We start from the raw sequence: 22259 nt of genomic DNA on the forward strand, positions 1-22259 counted from the left end.
GGAAAGTACACATTCTCTCCTCAGGCTCCCGCAGCCCTGGGGGCTCACCTTGCCGCTGCTCCCAGCCCTAGCCTGCTTTCTGACTCAAACTGGGGCAAGCTTCTGAGCCACTGTGGCCTCAGTTTCCCCACTGTGCAGAGAAATGGTAGCCACAATTATTTTACTGCCAATGAGAAGGCCCCAGGCCACTGCCCCCCAAGTCTACACAAGCAGACCTGACTTCCACCTCACAGCACATCAGCCGTGCTTCACAGGAGAGAAAAGGGGCACTCGGCCCAAACAGCACTGGCTTCCCTGCCACACACCTGAAGAATTAGAATTTGCACAAAAATTCTTACTCTCAAGTAAGAACTCAAGGAAGGGCCCCGGGGGTTGAGATGTCTGTAGTCCCCAGGCTCAGCTGCCTCACTTGGAGATGGGGTTTCAGACTCACAGGACGCTGCCCTCAACATGTTAGAATGCACATCCTCAGGCCGTGCCATGGCAGAAACTCAGGTATGGCCCTTGAGGGGTTTCTGAGGCTTCTCAAGTCAGTCAGAGAGCCACTGACTTGGGCAACCCCTTCACTTTTCAGATAATGAAGTACTCTCCAGGAAGAACTGCGGAAATCATAAGAGTCCCAAGTCCAGCCCAGGTGTCACCACCTCCAGGAAGCCTCCATGGGTTAATCCCTAGACTGCTGACTGCAGGACTGATCATTTGCTTTCGTGCTCTATTGCCTAGCCAGAGCCTAGCCCATTAACCATTTGTGGGATAGAATAACAAAGGTGGGCTCCCCAGCAATCTCTATCAAAATAACACCAGCATTCTTCACAGAGCTAGAACAAACAATCCTGAGATTTATATGGAACCAGAAAAGACCTCGAATTGCCAAAGCAATCTTGAAAAAGAAAAACCAAAGCTGGAGGCATCACAATCCCAGATTCCAAGCTGTATTACAAAGCTATGATCATCAAGACAGTACGGTACTGGCACAAAAACAGACACTCAGATCAATGGAACAGAATAGAAAACCCAGAAATGGACCCACAAACGTATGGCCAACTAATCTTTGACAAAGCAGGAAAGAATATCCAATGGAATAAAGACAGTCTCTTCAGCAAACGGTGCTGGGAAAACTGGACAGCGACATGCAGAAGAATGAATCTGGACCACTTTCTTACAACATACACAGAAATAAACTCAAAATGGATGAAAGACCTAAATGTAAGACAGGAAGCCATCAAAATCCTCCAGGAGAAAGAAGGCAAGAACCTCTTTGACCTCGGCCACAGGAACTTCTTACGCAACATGTCTCCAGAGGCAAGAGAAACAAAAGCAAAAATGCACTATTGGGACCTCATCACAATAAAAAGCTTCTGCACAGAGAAGGAAACAGCAGAACTAAAAGACAACTGACAGAATGGGAGAAGATATTTGTAAATGGCATGTCGGATAAAGGGTTAGTATCCAACACCTATAAAGAACTTATCAAACTCAACACCCAAAAAACAAATAATCCAATGAAGAAATGGGCAAAAGACATGAATAGACACTTCTCCAAAGAAGACATCCAAATGGCCAACTGACACAGGAAAAGATGCTCAACATCACTCATTATCAGGGAAATACAAATCAAAACCACACTGAGATTCCACCTCACACCTGTCAGAATGGCTAACATTAACAATTCAGGCAACAACAGCTATTGGCCAAGATGCAAAGAAAGAGGATCTCTTTTGCACTGCTGGGGGGCATGCAGACTGGTGCAGCCACACTGGAAAACAGTATGGAGATTCCTCAAAAAGTTAAAAATAGAACTACCCTATGACCCAGCAGTTGCAGTACTAGGTATTTATCCAAGGGATACAGGTGTGCTGTTTCCAAGGGGCGCACCTCACCCCCATGTTTATAGCAGTGCTATCAACATTAGCCAAAGTATGGGAAGAGCCCAGATGTCCATTGACAGATGAATGGATAAAAAAGAAGTGATATAGATATACAATAGAGTATTACTCGGCAATCAAAAAGAATAAAATCTTGCCATTTGCAACTATGTAGATACAACTAGAGGGTATTATGCTAAGTGAAATTAGTCAGAGAAAGACAAGTATCATATGACTTCACCCATATGAGGAATTTAAGATACAACAGAGATGAATATAAGGGAAGAGAGGCAAAATTAATATACAAACAGGGAGGGGGGGACAAAACATAAGAGACTCTTAATATGGAGAACAGAGGGTTGCTGGAGGGGTTGTGGAAGGAGGGAGGGGCTAAATGCTGGAGGGGTTGTGGGAGGAGGGAGGGGCTAAATGGGTAAGGGGCATTAAGGAATCTACTCCTGAAATCATTGTTGCACTATATGCTAATTAACATGGATGTAAGTTTAAAAAATAAATTATAAAAAATTTAAAAATGTATTATATTTTCAAAGCACAACTTTGCTATAAAACATGGAAGAAAAGGTGGGCTCCCCAGGCACCCAGGAACCTTGAGCTCCACCACCAAGGGTGGTGACCTTGGTGAGTTGGGCCCCAACATCCTTGGTGACAGAGACGGCGTCTTCCTGAGCCACCAGCCTCTCCCACCTCAGAAGCAGCAGGGGCTGTGGGCAGGAGGCGCTATGGGCAGCCATGCTCAAATACTCCCCTAACTCTCACAGCCCGCGCCAGATCCCACTCAAAGCAAGGCCACCCCGTGTCCAGCCTGAAGGGAGAGCCACCCCAGCGCTAGGGAGGCTGCCTGCCTGGGATTCCAGGAGGCAGCAGAGAGCCAGCCTAGGGTCTCAGCACCACCCCCTTCTGCCCAAGACGGACTGGCAAGCCTAACAGGAGGCCAGGGTGCTGAGCTCTGTGCTGGACACCAGTCCATGGCTGCACCCCGGGGAGCCTCGGCACTCACCGTTACTATGGACAGGTAAGGGACAGATGCTCGGGGCGGTCACCTGCCCAGGGAGGCTGGGGTCCCAGTCCATGTGTCCCAGGCAGCCACCGGACTGTGCCTCCCACCTGACCCTGGCCAGTCCAGGAATTTTCACACTATGCGTCCCCCAAGGCTCCTTGCCCTCTCGGGGGCCTCAGTCCTCCAGTGACTGTATCCCACCCACACCCCGCCCATCACAGCCCAGAAGGCCACAGGAAGGAGCAGGCAGGAGAGGCCCATCCCATCGGCTTGGGGTGGTGGCCCTTCCTGCAGCATCTGGGCTGAGGACCCCATAACTGGACTCTGCGACTGTACAGGATCCCACCTTGCCCATTTTTCAACGGCATCAATAGAAGTGCACGTGAGTGCACAGAAACACGGCCGTCCATGACCACGCAACAGTTTACCGCAAGGGAGCCGGACAAGGAGACTCTCACTTTCATGCTCCACGCCTGTAAACTATTTGGTAACTTTCCTAAATGGAATGTCTATTTTGTCATTGTTAAAGTCACTTTGTTTTTCATACAAAGAGGCGGAGTTTTGAAATCAGCACTTTTATAAAGGCATGTTAAAGAGCTGGGCCTGTGGATGGAGGCATAGCCAGCACGGCGGGCACCTGAGAAGGCGGGCTTCGAGGCGACCCTGCCTGGGGACCCAGCCAGAGATGCTGTCCTACTCTGTCCCCTCTTCTGTGCCCTGAGCCCGTGGGTCCAAGGGCCTCTCAGAGCCCCTTCTCTGCCCCCACTCAGCCCCTAGCAGAGCCTCCCCCAACAAGCCCTGGGGTTCTGGGCTCAGTGCCAAGTGGGCAGGGATTTAGAGCACTGTCAGGTTTGAATCCCACTCTGCACCGGCAGCTCCTGGCCGCTGGACAAGGCTACCCAGCCTCAATCTCTACAGCCATTAAATGCGGATGAAGGTAAACTCTGCTGAGCCTCTGCTCAGTTTTGCTGCCACCCCCACCTGGCCCTGTGGTACCTTCTGCTCTTGCCCGTGGGCTCCTCTTCCCAATCCCAGCACCAGCAGGCACCGTGATCACCGCCCACGCCCCTGTGTGTCCAGCGGCCCCGGCTGGCCCCCTCCTCAGGGAAGGGCCAGTCAGAGTGGGCTCCTGTCTCGGCGGGGAACACACAGCAAGCGCAACCATAATAAGAAACAATAGAGTCTGAGTACATACAGGAGCCATCAGGGACACTAATGCCAGCACCAAGTCATCTCATTAATCCTCACAAAACCCGTTATTCTCCACCTGCTGCAGAAGAGGACAAGGCACAGAGACTAAGTAACTGGCCCAAGTCACACAGCTAGGTTGCCACAATGCCAAGTGGCAACGAAGGCAGCCAGGGAGACCTGAATCGGAGCCTGGCTCAGTCACTTACCTGTAGCTTTGTCAGGATCCTCGACCTCCCAGAGCCTTAATTTCCCCATCTCTGGAATGGGCAGAGGGTGCAAGACTTCAGAAATTTGCTGGGAGGGATGAAACGGGCACTTGTGTAAAGCATCGCTCCCGAGACGTGGTATCACCTCCCCATCCCGGAGGAGCCAACTCCCACAGACGTGCACCCAGCACAGGCTGCATGGGGCGTCTGGGACAAAGAGGCACTGCATTATGGGAGACACACAGGCCCCCCAGACGCCTCAGAGAGCCCGGTCCTACACGGATGCTCAAAAGCAGATGCCACAGCGTCAGCACCACCGGGGGACTTGTGGGCAGTGCGCTCATCCCGAGTCAGAACTCACCCTTTAGCGAGATTTAGACCCTCTTCTGAAGTATCGTTACTGCTTGGAGTGTGGCCCAACCAGCAGCACCTTCACCCGGCGGCTCTCTAAAATGCGGGCCCCGAAGTTCCAGCCCAGGCCTCATGCGTCAAGGCTGCCTTTCTGCGGGACATACTTGTCCCTTAGAGAACTTTAGCCTGCGGGTGATGAGAGCCACCTTTGCCTAGGTCAGTGCTGTGGCTGGACACCAGAATCACGTGGGGGCTTTAAAAAAAACACTTCACCCAGCCTGTCGCCACCCCCACCCCCTCTACCCCCAGCCCCCGCACAACAGATTTAACTGGCCTGGGGTACTGTCCAGGCACTGGCGATTTTTCAGAGTTTTCCAGGGGAACATGGGGGCAGGAGGCACAGGGAGCCTCTCTTCTGCCTCCGCTGCCCTTGGCAATGTCCAAACACGGCTGGAGGCTGTGGACACTGGGAAGAGAGCTCTGGAAGCTTCCTGAGGCCAGGTCCCGGAGGTGGGGAGAATGGGGCTGGGCCGGGCCAGCTTACCACACCAGCTCCCCCCACGCCAGCTCCCACAGGTGCTGAGCCGGGAACCCACACCTCTGCTCCCAGTTAACTGGGGCCGACCCGGACCTGCACCCAGCCTCCTGACTCTCTGCAGCCCCTCCCTTCCCTGCTTGGGCAGGAAGGCAAGCACCTTCTAATTATAGACTCACCCAGCTCACAGTGAGGCAGGTGAAAGTGGTTCACCCTCTCCTGGCAGCCGGGCCTTGCGAGCTTCCCACCCTCCTCACAGGGCCAGGTGGGCGCAAGGGCAGGCCCAGGTGCCCAGGTGCTCCGGCTCTGGGGGGCCTGCTCTGAGTTTAGAGACAGCAGCCACATGCCAGCACACGCCCATTCCAAACCTCGTTTTGCCTGGCTCTCTGGGGGTACCATCTCTGGAGGAGGGGAGTCCTACCTGCCTCTGTGCCCCAAGTCTCAAGGATGCTGGGGTGCCAGGGGACAGGCCACCCCGCTGCCCCACCCTGGCAGAGTGGCACTCTAGGGGCTGGTGTGTGATGGGGCGGCAGGGCAGGCTGGCCTCGTAGAGGCAGAGTCCGAGGGCCCCTTCGATACCTGCCACCGGCAGTGTCCAGCAGGCTGGCCATAGGTGAAGGAGGCCAGGCGGGGACAGCAGTGGGGCCCCACTGTCACCCCCTCCATCTTCCTGCCCCTTCCTGGCCTCCCCACCACCACCACCACTCTGCTGCATCTGGCACAACTGCGGCTGGTCCCGAACAGGAAGTGGCCACAGAAGGGTCCCGCAGCTACCCCTGCTTCAGGGCTCACACCTGCTGCCCCCGCACAGTCCAGTAACGGACATGACCTTGGGGAACCCTCAGCCTCCTGCAACTCCATTCCTAGAATGCTCCTTGTCTGCACCCTCACCCATGACCACCCGCCTACACCCACCAGAGTCCTTTCATGTGGGTTCAGGTCTGGGACTACGGTGAGTGAGTCCGGAATGGAGTCAGGAGACACGCACTGTCTCGATGACAATGGCGAAGCCTCTGAGCTGCTCTGAGCCTCAGTTTCCTCTGCTGTCAATTCAGTGGATCGTTTCTTACTCCACTTCCCTGGCAGGGCAGCGGTGAGGGCTAGATGAGGAAACGGAAGCTACCGCCCTATGAGTGGGACTTGATGTCACTGTGAGCCACCACATCTTTGCCTTGCCTCGATGACACCTGAGTGGCCCAGCACTGGCTGCCGTGGATTTGAACCTACTGCCTCTGGCCTAGGGCCTCACGGCCATCAGCAGACCACATGCTTCCTGCCCTCGGCTGTGGGCTCTCGCTCATGTGAGGTCATGCTCTGTGGATCCATCCAGGCCCCGTGAACAACTCAGAAGTCAGGGTATAGCCAGGTTACACCCCAGGGGCAAACTTGGATCAATGGGACATAGGAGGCAGCAGTTCCCCTCCCCCACCCCAGATGGATTGTTTGACATACAGAAGCTTCACAGAGCCTCTCCAAACATATCAGTGAGACCGACTCCTATAGGAAGGCACCCCCTACCCAATCACCCCCCTTCCATCCCTCCTGCTTCTCTGGGACCACACTCTCCAGTAAGTGCTGGCACATATATATGCTTTGGCTCAGGCCCTGATCCCTACAGAAGCCGGGCTTGCAAAAGAGCATCTGTTTGTCTTGTTTCCGTGCCTCCTCCCCATGCCTACAACAGGCACACACTCATGGCCAACTACCAGACAAGGACACCAGCCCCTGAACTTCACAGCGAGGGTGTGGGAGTGCAGGAGGGGAGAACTCATGGAAAATGGCTTCCAGCCCAGAGCAAGTGCTCATGCACCAGGCAGTCGTAGCACAGAAAGTAAACGCTGTGCTGTCTGGGTTCTGCTCAGCCTGGCCGACGACTGCTTGCACGCAGTCCTCGGTCCCTGGGTGCCTTCCCACAGGGCACAGTCTGGAGCTCTGCGTCAGTGCAGCTCAGCCAAAGTACTTAGCTTCTGAGTATTCGCAGCTGCTCTGCATCTCACACACACGCACGTGCACCCGCGCACATAGGCACACACGCACACGTTCTAAGGAACACACTGACAAAGGCATCAGGAGGGTGGATGCTGCCTGGACAGAGGGCCCAGGAGAAGAGGGAAGCACAGTGAGTGGGGCAGACGGTCCCAGAGACCTCGAGAGAATAAGTGACACGAACGCAGGCAGCCCCAGTGCCACGAGAGACCTGGCAGAGAGGAGAAAAGGGTTTTGAGGGGCTTTCTGTAGAAGATTATGAATCAAATTCCCTTTTGCAGCCTCTTAAGAGACTTTAGCTAGAGTGTCACTCACGGCCACAGTGCTTTCTGATGTGGCCCTCACAAACTCGGGCCCTGAGGGCTCCACACCCCTCCATCGGGCAGCAAAACAGAGAGGAGGGCATCTGCTTCCAGCCACACGTGTGCAAAAGCCAGACGTGCCCTGGGAGGGACAGCCACACACCATACCTCCTGTGACCTGGGACACAGATCTTCTCACAAACTCCAGGTGTACAAGATGGCCTTCCCAGACCCTGCACCCCCCTCCCGTCTGTCCCCGACCCCCAACCCCCTTCCCTGGGAGCTGTAGCTCTGACGGAGGTCCAGGGCCTGCTGTGAGCACCCAAGCGTGCCCATCCCTACGTGTCCCCATACGCTGTCATGTCTTCCCAGGCCTGGGGAAGGGCTACACTCCCTGAGTGCCTTTCCTGCTTTTTGTACTGAGATGTCCAGCAAGGCCCAGGAGGGAGAGGGGATCACACTGCCCAATGATCTGCAAAAACACCCCCACAGCCGATGAGCTGATGTTGTCACAAACAATTTACTTGAATATACTTGAGTGAGGGATATAAGTGACATTGACTCTAGAGAAACATCCAGTTACTGCAGCATCTGTGTGCAGAGTCGTCCGTGTTCACGGCTCTCGGGGCGGCGCTGTGCACCTTCCCAGAGGTGTTCCCATGCCCAGGGTCTGCTCTCATACGAACTGGCCGTCCTCCCTGGCCTCCCAGCCCTGGAGGGAGTCTCCAGTTCACTGCCTCGTCCCACAGGGGCTTTTCCCTCCCGGCTCTGGGCAGGAAGGGACTCAGGGCAGCCTCATCCCGTGAGGCTCTGGGGCCCTGGGGCCTCCTGGCCTCTGATATCCAGCTACCTGCTCCCAACACCAGCTCTGCCCCCCAAGGCATCTTCTGGGAAAGGGGAGGCAGGGCTCAACCCCGACCCAGGGTGACTGTGGGAAGTAAGCACTTAAGAAAAATTAACGGAAGAAGCCAAAGATAACTGGCTAGCCGCAGACACAGCCAACTTCGCCCCAGTCAACAGTGGGGACGACAGCCCCTGGAGGGGACAGGAACAGTGTCAGGCCTCCATTCAACTCTGGAGGGGAAGAACTGGGGCAGGTTCCCAGGGCGGTCAGAATTTTAGGACCTCGGGGTGCCTGGGTAGCTCAGTTGGTTAGGCATCCGACTTCGGCTCAGGTCAGATCTCACTGTTCGTGGGTTCGAGCCCCGCGTCGGGCTCTGAGCTGACAGTTCAGAGCCTGGAGCCTGTTTCGGATTCTGTGTCTCCCTCTCTCTCTCTAGCCCTCCCCTACTCATGCTCTGTCTCTCTCAAAAATAAATAAACCTTAAAAAAAATTAAAAAAAAAAAAAAGAATTTTAGGACCTCTTCCAGATCCTGGAGTCTGCAATTCGGGAAATTTCTGAGAAACATAGAAGCAAACATAAGCTTTCTTTTGACTAACCTATCATCGGGATTTGGAGCCCAGCCATATGCTGGGCATCACACGTCTCACTTGATGTAATACCCTCTAACACGGGGCAGGATGGGAGGGGGGGCAGCACATACACACCCATTTCTCAGATGAGGACAGAGTTCACGGCACTTCTATAATGTTGCTCAGGCAAGCAGCAGTGAGTATGTCTGTCCCACAGCTCTGCTCCTTCTCAGGACTGTCATTTCTGCTCACTAGTGTCCCTGGCTGGGGCATGACCCTCCGAGCATCAGATGTAGGCTGAGGGCCTTGCCCTGGACACATGGATAAATGCACATTCCACAGCATTTTGCATCTAATTCCAGGGACTGATGGGTTCCCAGAAGCTCATCTATGGATGCAAAGAATCCCAGCATCCTGGAAAACAGGGACAAAAACAGCCTTCAGGGCCCATCCTGCACGAGTCCCCAGGGATCTGGCAGGAGGTGGAAGAGGGGCCCCAGCTGGCCCCTGCCTCCGCCAGGCTTTGCCAGGGGTGCTGCTCTTGGAGGCAGCACGTGGGCTTCTATTTTTTAACCTACTCAACAAAAATGAAGACTATTTTTAGCTCAGCAAGCTGCAGGGCATCACAATTAGCAACTGAAAATTACACATCTTGCCAGTCTCCCCTCTTTTGGCTGGAGGAAAAAGAGAGAGAGAGATGGAGAGACAGAGAGAGGCTGGCTGGGGGCAGAGAAAGTGTTCCTGGAGGGAGCTGGGGGCCAGCCTGTGACCCCACAATGGTGGGCCACTTAACCAAGAGGGCAGTATTTGGCAGCCATTTCAGAATGAGTGTATTCATGGAGCTATCTTGGGTTACATCCTGGTTCCAGAAAAATCCAGCCATGATGGGAGCAGGCAGGAGCCCCACTAACACTCAGAGGCTGCACTCTGGGGAGAAAACCGTGCTGGCTACTTGGACCAGGGCCAGCAACAACCAGGGCTAGAGAGGAGCACAATGGACCCCATCACACTTCTAGGGCTGTCTGGTTCTCTGAAATCATTTGCACTGGGGTGGGGGAGGAGGTGGAGGGCTCTACAGAGGCCTTGCCCCTTGTCCATCCACCCACCCACCTACCTACCTGTCTATCTGCCCACCCACACATCCATCCATCCATCCACCCACCCACTCATCCACCCACCCACCCATCCATCCATCCATCCACCGATCCATTCACTCACCCACCCACCCACGAATGTTAACGAAGACCTGTCTAGACACCGTAGATCCACCAATGAAGGAAACAAGGCTCTCTGTCCCCACTAAGCCCCCCTGGAGCAGGCTGTGGCTGCCATGCATGACGATCCGTATCTATGGATGTGATATTAGAGGTCAGAAGAGGATCAGCGCCCTGGAAGAGAAGGTCAGGAGGGTGGGGACAGAGCAGATGGTAACCTACCCAGGAGAGACTGGCCTCCTTGAGGAGGTGAGGTCTGAGCAGACTTGAAAGAGACTTCTAGAAAAGGAAGAGCACTGTGAGCAGAGGGAAGGGCTGGTGCCAAGGCCTCTGGAGCCCAAGGCCCGTGAGCCTTCCATCCCACTCGCCCTCTAGAGTCCTCCCTGGAGCACGTCTTGCTTGCTCACTTCCAAACAAATACGTCCTGATCATCTCTCAGCCATGCGGGGCCGCTGTGGGCAGGTGCCCTCCCTGCCTTCTCCACTGCCGACGTGGGTCTCCAGGGAGACTCTTCTGGCATTTGTCCAGGCTGAGGCACCCCTTCCAGGAGGCTCTCCTGGGATCCAAAAGCGACCCCCTAGAGGCACAGACCAGGAGGAGGAATTGGCTGAGGAGACCCTCACTTTGCACAGCAGGGAATTCTAAGCAGGAGGTGGCAAGACAAATCTGTAAATGAAATCCTTGTTTCAATGCACGGCCCCCCTCTCCGCCCCCAACCACTTTTACAGGATTCCTGGTGCACACGCAAAAGCTCCCTGTAAACCTTTAGTGGATCCTTTGCAGTAGTGAAGATTTTGGCCTACTCTTTGGACCTTCTCAAGTCACACCACCTGGGGGCGGGGGGCGGGGGGGAGACCGCAGTGGGAGGGGCTATCCCTGCCAAGAGAAGGCTGTCAGGATGCTGAAGGTGGCCTTGATTCTCCAGAACGCTGTGACTCTAAATTATAACTACAAATCTGCCTTTTGCGGGTTGCAGAAGAGTAGAAAGCTGCGTGTTCAGGGACTGAACCAAGGGGCCCAACCCACCTATCGACTGCCGCCACTGAGGAGGGGAGAGAGGTCCAGGAGCCCTCCTGGTGTGGACGGAGGCTCAGGGACTCACACGCATTGTGCCTGCATTTTCTGTGCCTTGAGGCAGTGGCCAGCATCTTCGGGCCTCCTCCCTTCCACTGGCAAAACCAAGGCCTCACCCCACACCTCCACACCCCCGCCAAGCAGGACAGGTCAGATGGCAGAGACAATGCCTCCTTCGTTGCCCCATCATCCCACTTAATCTTCCCTATCCTGTGATCCTGCTGTTTCCCAACTAGTATCACAGACTAGAAAATGGCAGCAAAACCAGAAGGGCCAGCAATGGACAGGTCACTTCACCATGGCCTCCGGAGTCCTATCTTCATTGCTGAGTGCCAGGGGAGGGGGAGAAATCGGAGGGGCCACCCACCTCCTGGATCCTACTAACTAGCCAGAAAACCCTTGCGGGAGAGCCCAGACTAGCTGAGGGAGCAGCGTGCCAGACCCTTGGGCCAACAGAGCGGGTAGGGTGAGGGCTGGAAGCCCAGAGAGAGTAGCACCCACAGCCAGGGAGTGGGGAGCAGTGGAGGTCCAAAGGGAGACAGGGGGAGGAGGGGTATGGGCCCCAAGCACAGCCACCTCCCTTCTTGGTCCTCCCTCCTCTCCTCACTTCTCTGATACAACTGTTATTCATAACAAGCTCAATGTCCCCCCTCTCCTTTGCCTCCCCTTCCCACTCCAGTTCCATGGAGCTAGAGCTGCACTCTCACACTGGGCATTCAGACCATCTCAGGCAGCCTCTACCCCCACTTGGGGCCAGGTGGCACTGCCAGCTGCCCAGTGACTGACCTGCCAGTGGCCATCGGGGCATCATCTGCAAAGGGCACAGGTCACACCTGCTTGAGAGAGTCTGTGTGCATAGGCCACAGTCATTTCCACAGATTCTGGTGAGTGCAAGAGCTTTCAGGAGCCAGGACCCTGCAAGCTGTACGTCACCCCAGCACCCAGAGCAGCCCCAGGCCTGCCCTCTGGCTTCCCCATCACCAGGAATGGAAGGCCACCCATCACAGCAGAAGGGCGTGAGCAGCCCCAGCCTGAACTCAGATGCTCCTAAGGCAGGAACCTCCCTCCTGGAAGCTGTCCTCTCCTCAAACCCCAGCCCTCAGGTCTTCCTCACTTGGACTTGCTGTGCATCTCCCTTAAGCACCAGAGAGCTCTGGTCCTGTCTGCTGGGGCCACGCACCACAGATACTTGGGGTCTGGCTGCAAGCATGAGCTGGGGGTCCAGGGGGCTGGCAGCGAGGTCTGACCACCCCACCAGCTGGAGCCATGCTCTCCTCTATAAAAAACCGGCACCTCTAGCACCTGTTTCACAGGCGGTAGCAAGCATGCCACCATGAGGCCACCATGCTCAGGTCGTGCTCAGAACCTGTTCATTTGGGTGGACTTGTCAAAGTACCTGCATCCTTCCTAACATAGATGATGGGGGCTGGTGCTGATCCCACTTCTGGGGTCCCTCTCACCTCCCCATGCCCAGATCGGCCAGCAGGCCCCCTCCTGCACAGGGAAAAAGTAGAAGCCACCCGCTGCTTCCAGGCAGGCAGACTCATTGGCTTGGTTGCACTGCCCTGCCCTGGCGTGTGGGGACTCTGTGCTGGGCTCTGGCCTCGGAGTGTCTGCTCAGCCCCTGCCCAGGGTGGGAAGTGGCAGAGGTGACACGCCTCTGCACCCCCAGGGACTTTCTATCACGGAAGTCCTTGGGAGAACATGGCCTGCCCCTCCCTGCAGGTCGGGCCAGGGAGCTCCCTGCTGCTCCCACGTCCCCATCCTCCCAGCCGCATGGGCATCCCGAGCTCCCGAAGGACAAGGGCTGACATTTTTACATAAACCAAGCTTCAAGAAATCACCTTCATGGATACCATGGGGAAGGGCCAAAGTTAGCTCGGCAGACCCTCTGGGCCTGGTGGGGCGGTCCTGGGGCCTGGCAGAGGGAGGGCTGCAGACCAGACCCCTGCCAGGAGGCGGCTGCCATGGGAACCAGAGGGAGGCAGCACCTCGTGGTTGCCTCCTCCACAAAGGCCCGGCCTAGGGAGCGATGCTGATAATTAAAGCTTTGTTACGGACGCATGATTCATTTTTTTTTTCCTTCTGAATTCCTTCCTAGCACCAAATACTATTCGAATCGACTGAAGGAATCTTGCCGTCTCCGCTTCACACTCCAAAGTACAAATTCTGCCGAGCCCGGCTGTTTTCCTCATTTTTTTCCTCCTTCTTTTCTCCCTTTCTGTCCAGTCAGCTTCTTCTGGGGGCTGCTCAAGGGACAGAATGTCATTGTCCACCAATAACCGTCCCATTATTGAGCCCGGGGAGGCCCAAGGACAGAGCAGGTAGGATTTCAGAGAATCCCTGCCCTTTCCCGCAGGGCGGCGGCTGGCACGCTGGCCTCCCACTCGGGCCACTCGGGCCTCGCGTTCCCTGCCCCTTCCCCTCTGGCCTCCTTCCCTCCTTGGCCGACTCCACCGGATTCCACAGGGGTCACCCCAGCACTCCTGCACGTGGGCAGGCAACTTGGCCTCCTGGAGGCTGAGCCGGGCACGGTCTGGGACAGGAGAGAGTACAAACTGCAATAAACTTGGGAGCCAGTCCTGTCATTTCTGGGAGTCCACTCAAGGCGGTGGCGGAGGAGGGTTGGGGGAGCAGGGTGCAGACCCCCGCCTCGACTGAAGTCGCCCCCCAGGGCCCCCTTCCTATGTGGAGCGTCTACTTGCGGGGCTGCTACTCGGAGCCCGAGTAGTCACCCGGAGCTCCCGCCATCAGGCAGGAAGAGCCCAGCTTCCAGGAGGGAGCGGGGCAGGCATGGCCTTGAGGGATTGGGACAGTGAGGGGACCGCATCGGAGTTGAGGGTCCTTGAGAGGCAGGGAGGCTGTGCCCCTCAGGATGGATGGGTGGGGTGGGGTACAGGCCATGGCTCAGACCTTTCAGGAGCGAGTGTCAGCCTCCACCTCCTAGGCTGCCTGGGGTTGCTGGGGTACGGGGAAAAAAGAACACCCGGTTCCTTTATTTTTAAATGACATCTAATTAGGCCGAGCAACGATTTTCCTTTGTGTTTAAAAACAAATAAAAATCAATTTCCTTTACTTGAATTGTCATCCTCCTGGCAGACACCCAGAGTACTGCCCCTGGGACCCCGCTGCGCTCCTGGAGCAGAAGGGCTCTGTGTCCCCGCCTCCCTGGTGGGCCCAGGGAACCACGGCCTTGGCCAGGGGCCACAGCCTGTAGGAAAGACTGAGGCACACCTCTCGACCCTCCAACAAAAAGCCTCCCACTTCCTGTGTACACTCCCTGAACACAGCAGCTTTCCTGCCACCCACCCCACGTCACCTAGGCTGGGGGCTCATGACCAAGTAGCCAGAACCTGGCCAGCCCCCAGGAGCCGCAAAGGCGCCGCTGCCTCTACCCCTCCCCAGGGCAGCACGCTTCTCCATGGAAGGCACTGCGCGGGCTGCCAGCAAGGTAGCCACCATCCCATTTTCCAGACAAAGGAACAAAGGCTGAAAGGATGTAAGTCATCAGCTCAGATCTTACAGATCCAACATGGGGGGCTGAGATTTGAAGCTTGCTGAGTGTAACCACCACGATCTGACATAAAACCTAGAGCCATCAGCCTAGTCTCAGGAGAAAGGAGAGCAGGTGTGGGCTGAAGGTGGGTGGGAGTGTGCTTGGAGTGTGCACAGAGGGGCCCCACAAACTCAGCACCGCGGCGGTGTTGGCAGAGGGGAAGGTGCCATGCCAGGGTCCAAGGGCCGGCCACAAATGTCCCTCCAGAGTCCCCACACAGAAATGTACAGGTGACAGGATGCTGTGCACACAACAGCTGGATATTAATGAACAAAGGATGGAACAAGTCTACCCACTTGACTAAAAATGTCCCTAAATCATGTTTTTATTGAAGAAGCAATGAAAACTCCAATCACAGGGGCACCTGGGTAGCTCAGCCGGTTAAGCATCCGTAGCTTGATTTTGGCTCAGGTCATGATCTCACGGTCGTGAGATGGAGCCCCACATCAGGCTCTGCACTGACAGCACAGAGCCTGCTTGGGATTCTCTCTCTCTCCCTCTCTCTCTGCCCCCCTCTCTCTTTCAAAAATAAATAAAAACTTTTTTTAAAACTCTCCACTTACAGACACATCAGAGAAATAACCCTTATAAGAAAACTCCTCATGAAACTTGCTATGTCCAAAGCCATACTCAGAGAAAAATTCATAGACTTCTTTTAGGTAAACAAGAAAAAATGAAAATGAACAAAGCACTTGATTCAAAAAGAGCTTCTAAACAAACAGAACTGCAGCAAAGTAAACTGGAAGAAGGAATTTCTAAAAGACAGTGTATTTAACGAAAGAAAGCAGAATTTGCTGATTGAATTTAGTAGCTGATTTTCTTTTGAAACCACAAGATAAAAAGATAAACCTCTGGCAGTTCTAATCAACAAAAGGGTGGGAGAAAAGGAAGGAGGGAGGAAAGTAGGATATTGGGAGGGAGGTGGGGGGAAGGCGAGAGGAAACCCAAACTGCAGCTACTAAGAATGTAAAAGGGAATCTAGCCACAAATACGGACAAGAAAGTTTAAAAGAATCGACTCTATAAATCTGTGCTAAAATATCCGTAAGCATTTTGAACTGGGATATTATTTAGAAAATATAAATAACCAAAATAGACTAAAAATGCTTAAAACCCCAAAAGACCAATAACCATGGTGCAAATTAAGGTAAGTTGACAGCCAAACAGACCTTAGGGAAAAATTAAACCAACCCCTGGCTGAGACAGTTTCTAAAATAAATTATTTCAAGCCTTGGAGAATAAGATAATTTTATAAGATATTTAAACTATTTCAACTACACAATTCATATAGAAAAACTTTCCTATTCATTTTACAAAGCTGACATAACCATGATTTATAAATGTGACAAATACATCCCATAATAGAAAGTACATATCAATTCTTACTTATGAATATAGATGAAAAATACCCTAAGCAACTTATCAGTAGAATGAACCTAGAAGCATTTTAAAGCACAATTGAGTCTGACCCAGTGGGATTTATTCCAGAAACATGAGGATGATTTAGCTCAGAAAAGCTAATAAGTCAACACATTAATAGGTCCAAGGAGGAAAGGAATTTGATGATCTTGCTAGATATAGGAAAGCTTTCAATGAAATTTAATATCCATTCTTGGTGAACACTCTTGGCAATTAATGCAGAAGAAATGCATACCCATTCATGATGAAGAATATCTACTGAAATTTAGGGCCAATTTCAGACTCAGTAAAACATTAGAGGCCTTCTCATTAAAACAAAGATCACGCCAAGGACAACTGCCATTATTTAATGTTGCTCTGGACCTTTCGGAAAACACAATAAGATACGAAAATAAAGATACATTAGAAATGAAGAGGCAGAATGTTCCTTATGCACAGGTAATATGATCAATCTCTTAGGTTTTCTAGGAAGCCACATTGAAAATCTGTTAAAACTAATAAGAGACAGTTCCATTACCAATTGCTTAACATACACTTTTAAAAAATCAATAGCTTACCTATCTACCTCCCCTCGGTACAGATGTCCCTAACCCCAAAGATATCCCCACTCAGTCTATGTGGAGCAGGTGCTGTGACATCCACTCCAGCGGCAGCAGGAGGGGAGGTGTGTGTGAGCAGGTGGCCTGGGACCCACCAGCTCAGCAGGTGTCCCAGCCTTTGGCCAGGGACACAACGTTCACCCAGGTCAGCCGCCTGGCCCACAGCCGGCTTTCCGGGCCACACACCCATGACCCTGCACCATCGTGCCCTCTGGGCTGCGTGCTGCCGGTTTCCACTCTCCTCTGGGACCCTGCCAGCCCTCTTCTAAGGATGTCGTTCAGGGCCCTGATGCTCACAGGAAGGCCAGGCTCTGAGATGAATGTCAGCTCCTCCTGCCTCCTGCTGCTGCTGCAGCCTTAGACCTTGGGGTCTCGGCTTCCCCTTGTGTCACTGGTGCAGTGACCTGAGGGTTAAGGGAGACCCACGAGCCAACCCCCAGGCCCTCTGACTCACACCAGCCAGCCCCACCTCAGGCAGGGGGCGGCTAGTGTGGCAGCCACACTGACATTTGGGAAATGCCGTGGGCTTCGCCCTGACCAGGCACGAGGGTGTGAGCAGTCCAGGGAGGGAGGGGTTATTCCACTGGAGGCAGAGGCACAGGGCAGTGGGTTACCAGAGAAATACTGCCTATGACAGGGAGACCACGAGTCCTCAGAAGCTTCAGGACTCTGGAGGGGGGAGAGCGAAGAACCCCAGTAAAGGTCCCCGGCTGCCCTCTTTCTCCTGAGACCCCAAGACCCCGATGCCTTTGTCCATATGCTCCCACCTGACTGCTCACCCCACGGCCCCTCAACCTGTCTGCCTGACGGATGCCCCATGTTCTGGAACCCACAGGGACCTAGCCAGCCCAGAACCTAGCATAGTGGAGGCATCCTGGTCTGGGAGCCAGTTCTGCCCCTGACTCCAGGCTGAACTCAGGTAAGCCAGGCCCCTCTGGGCCTCAGTTTCCACACATGTAAAACAAGGAAACAGAACTAAGTAGTCTCAGCGGGCTGTTTCCACGCCTGTATTTGTTCCTTCCTTCCTTCTCTCACTTAGTCAGTCAACAAACACCCAAGAAGTCCTCCTGACCTGTGCTGCACCCTTGGAAATGGAAGAACCCATGGACCTCAGCATCTTCCAGGGCAGACAGATCTAATACCATAGTGCAGTACGAGCAACTCAGAACCAGGGTCTGTGCTGGATACCGAGGAAGCACAAGCGTGGGGGGACTAATTCTGTAGAAAGAAGTTAAGGAGGGCTTCCTGAAGGAGGTGATTTTGAGATGGGCTTCCAAGGGCGACTAGAAGTTTTCCAGCAGCTTAGGAGAAGGAAGAGCAAGGAGATATAATGGCTCTGTTGGCTGACACAGCCCTCCTCTGGTCACCCACCAGTGGCTCCCCTGGAGGGTGAGGTCCAGGAGGCCCCTAGGTATAGAGGGTGCAGGCAACTTCCACAGGTACAGCTCCAACATAGGCTGCATCATTCCTGAGCGAAACCCTGTCCACGTCCCCAAGCAGCCCTCCATACCGCCCAGCCGTAGAAGACAGCACCACTGTGGTTCCGTGCTTGGTAGGTACAGGGCCTGCCAGCAATGCTGTCCCCAGGGACACCTTGCACCTTGGCCAGACCCCTGTACACTCAGCAGCCAGGCCAACACAAGGTTCTGCAGCCGCCCCTGGTGAAGCTCACACGAAGGGTCCCTGCCCTAGCAGGCAGGCCCAGCGAGACGGCCGTGTGGTGCCTGGGGCAGGATGGGCCCGGGGCCAGGCTGTCCTGAGCCAGCGGGCACAGGTGCAGGCAGTATGGCCAGGAGGCAGCAAGGGACCCACAGGGTAGGGCGAGCTGGAGCTCCAAATTAGCACTCCGTGCCAGACCTCTGCCCACACTCTCTCTCTCACCCGCCCACCCCCTTGCTAGGTGACATCTCCGCAGGGGATGTCACACTGTTTCTGCCTCCTGCCCACCCCCCACCATTCCACCTGCATCCTTTCCCACCTTTCCCTGAGGGCAATGCCCTCCTTCCTGGAGTCAGCCTGCCTCCCTCTGTCTCCAGCACCACATCTCAGCCCTGAGCAAGGCCTCTTGCTTTAATTCAGAGTGTGTCCCAATCGGCCCTTCTCTCCCCCACCCCACCGCCACCCTGGTCTGAGCTCCTGGGCCACTGTGCTGGCCCCACTGTCCTCTCCCTCTCACCTGCTCCGCTCCTGACATCCAGCCTCAGGTCTGGCCTCTGGACGCACAGGCCTCTTCAGAGCCCTGCCTGGTGTCCTGGTGTGCCCCTCCACTCCCGTCGCCATTCGCCTCTGTCAGGTCCTCACGCACACATCACGCATGCAGAGACCTCCCCTAACTGTCCTATACCCAAGGTACAAACAGCCCCCCCCACAGTCGCGCTCAGTACACTGGGCCCTACCTGCCAAGCTGAGCACTGTCACTACTGGTCCTAGTGGGACTGAGTGCGGCCACATGACTCGTCTGGCTCCAGAGCAGCAAGTAGAAGGGACAGGTGGCACTCTATGCTGGGGCATTAAAATACGAGTGCAGGAGCCTCTCTCCCCCTCTGCCACGGAACCTGTCAGCCTGCAGCCTTGAGTGAAGAAGACGTGGCACAGGGTCCAAATTGCACTGTGTTGTTAAAAGCCACTGGACTCAGGGGTTGTTTTGTTTCTGCAGATGACCTAAACCATTCTGACTGAGGTACCCGCCATATGTCCTATTCCTCCTTCTTGCTTCGCTTTTTCTCTCTATCACTTTCCACCATGCAACATTCCATACTGTATTTAAGTTTTTCTACATTTATTTTTTTAAGAAATCTCTCCACCTGGGGCGCCTGGGTGGCTTAGTCGGGTAAGCGTCCGACTTTCGCTTAGGTCATGATCTCGCGGTTCGTGGGTTCGAGCCCCATGTCGGGCTCTGTGCTGACTGCCAGCTCAGAGCCTGGAGCCTGTTTCAGAGTCTGTGTCTCCCTCTCTCTCTGACCCTCCCCTGATCATGCTGTCTATCTCTCTCTCTCTCCTAGAAATAAATAAAAATTTAAAAAAAATTTAAAAAAAAAAAAAAAAGAAATCTCTCCACCTGAACATGGGGCTTGAACCCATGACCCAAGATCAAGAGTTGCACACTCTTCCAACCGAGCCAGCCAGGTGCCCCTCACATTGTATTTATTGATGGTGCTTTCCCCCATTCTCACTGGTTAGAAGGTGGGCTCCATGAGGACAGGGACGGTCGTGTGTTTGGTTCCCTGCTGAATTCACAGTACCCGCAAACAACAAGTGTTCAATAAATGTGTGCTGGGCGCCTGGGTGGCTCAATTAAGTGTCCGACTTCGGCTCAGGTCATGATCTCACAGTTTGTGGGTTTGAGCGTCAGGCTCTGTGCTGACAGCTAGAGTGTGTCTTCTGAGCCTGTCTTCGGATTCTGTATCTCTCTCTCTGTGACCCTCCCCTGCTCATGATGTATCTCTCTGACTCTCAAAAATAAATAAAAAACATTTTAAAAATAATTTTAAAAAATAAAATAAAATAAACTTGTGCTGAATAGGTGAATTAATGAAGCAACCAATGAGCCCTGCGTCTTTGGCACAGCCGGCGCTGGCCAGTTCAGCTGAGGCCCTCTTCTGTGCCCCCACCCACACTGAGCTCCCAGGTCTATGCGGTCAGCTACATGCTAAGGGGGCTTGGAACGGCGGCAGCATCTGTACCTGAATCACACCACCAGTCCATCTCAAGGGTGGGTTCTAACAAACAGCCACAGAAATGCATCACACTGCCTCATGCTCAGGATTAAGTCTTAGTCTCCCTTCCTGAGCCCTCCAGAAAGGAAGCTGCCCCTCACCTTGGAGCCCACACTTCCCGAAGTGCCCCTGGAGCTCACTCTCCTTAAATACGCAGGCATTTGTGTGCCCACACAGGCACAACCCTGCCCCCATACACACCTCTCCCTCCTCCTCTCCCGCTCTCACTCCCCATATATAAACACGCCTGCATTTTCACATAGTCTCACTCTCGCCCACACATGGCACACACACAGACACACCTCCCACGTACCCACTTCATCACAGACCTCCTCCAGGGCAAACAGGTGGTTCTGTGCCCATCAAGTCTGGGAAAGGATTCAGGGTCGCCCTGGCTCTATCAAGCCTGACTGCCAGTCCCAGGGCAGCCATCCTCCTCCTTGCCTTGCTTCTGGGGCTGCTGTCTCCTGCCTCCCTGGCCCCCGTTCACACCACAGGGGCCCCTACTAGGTTGGCAGGAACCCCCCAGCCATAGATGATCACTGGCATCGGCAAGCCATACCAGAAAGGGCAGCGGCAGCCTGAGCCGCCCACCGGTGCTGAGCCCCGGGCGCCGCCCACCTGGCAGCAGGTGCCCCACTGCGGACACGCAGAGGGAGTGGTTCCCAAAGGCAGGCTCCTTCTGAGCCGAGCCGGGCCAGAGATGTTCCGGATGGTCTCACTAGTTGCCGGAGGTCAGCGCCTCTTCCCGAGCTCTAGGCGGCTCAAGAACCCCCTGCCTCCGGCCTTGCTGCAACCAAGGGGTTGCCCTGCATGCACACCCACGTCGCCGCCTCGCGACCCGCCGCCCCGCACCTGCCACGTGCCGCATCCCTACCTGGGGCTCCAGAAACATCCTGGTCGCCTACACCCTGCGCTGTACCCTGGCGCCGCAAGCGCCCCGCGTGCGGCCGCTCCTCTCCCCGAGCGCCCGGGAAGCTCCCGCCCCCCGACCCCGCCCGCGGGCTTCCCCATACCCGCTGCCCTCTTGCTCGCAGCCTCCCGAGGGGCGGGGCGGGGCCCAGGGGCGGGGCTAGACCCGGGGAAAGCTGAGGGGCTGGGTGGGGCCGACGACCTCTTGGCCGGGGCAAAACCGGGGCGGAACCTGGGCGGCGGGCGGGGCCGGGTGGGCGGGGGCGCCGGGAGTGGGGCGTGGCGCGGCTCGGTGCGGCGGGGACGCGGAGAGGGCCTGAGCGGCTGGTCGCCCCTTGGAGGGTGGTGGGGAAGGGACGGGGGTTGGGGCACCACGAGGGGCGAGGCGAGGGCAGCTCGCACGGGCCCGGCGCCGGGTTTCGGGGCGCGGGCCGAGGTATCAGTCGGGCGGCCGCACCAGCGCGTCGGTGCTTGGTGGCGCGGGTGTGCCACCGCGCGAAGGGGTGCTCCGTGGACCCGGACTCTGCGGGATGCGAGCGGTGTTGGTGAGATCCCGCTCGCGGAGGGTCCCGCTGGAACCCCGTCTCCTCCCTGTGAGCCTCTCTTCGACCTTTGCGACCTCACCTCATCGTAGATATCCACTACAGGGCCACTTGGCTTGAGTGCTTACCCTGACGGGGCGCTCACTCTGGCCTCAAGTGTCACACGTAACTCTGTTCTTCCATTTCCTTGAGTGAACACAGGGGACACAGCAGCTGCTTTTGTGGGAGGACTAATCTGAGACATGGTGTGGGGCGGGCCCGGCACATGGCACAGTCAGGCATCATTCCGCCCCCAGAAGCCACAGCACTCAGAAGAAATCCTGTCAGGTGACAGGGCACCCCCTCCACCGTGTGGCTGCC

At 55.2% G+C, this 22259-nt stretch overlaps 1 protein-coding gene across 2 annotated transcripts in view; it reads right to left on the reverse strand.

Moving 5' to 3' along the window:
* Window positions 1-22259, reverse strand: part of RASGEF1A (RasGEF domain family member 1A) — an 84110-nt gene that overhangs the window by 12071 nt on the left and 49780 nt on the right. Inside the window, exon 1 of one of the 2 annotated variants that reach the window (XM_039257759.1) lies at window positions 21323-21394. The exons of the other annotated variant lie outside the window; for it this stretch is intronic. Within the exon in view, the coding sequence (XP_039113690.1) occupies window positions 21323-21340 (18 nt within the window). The 5' untranslated portion in view covers window positions 21341-21394. Of the gene's footprint in view, window positions 1-21322; window positions 21395-22259 lie in introns of those variants that run through there. 2 annotated transcript variants of the gene reach the window in all.

The sequence above is a fragment of the Hyaena hyaena genome, unplaced genomic scaffold (genome assembly GCF_003009895.1).
Source record: "Hyaena hyaena isolate Hyena2069 unplaced genomic scaffold, ASM300989v1 scaffold_631, whole genome shotgun sequence".
In the NCBI taxonomy this organism is placed as follows: Eukaryota; Metazoa; Chordata; class Mammalia; order Carnivora; family Hyaenidae; genus Hyaena; species Hyaena hyaena.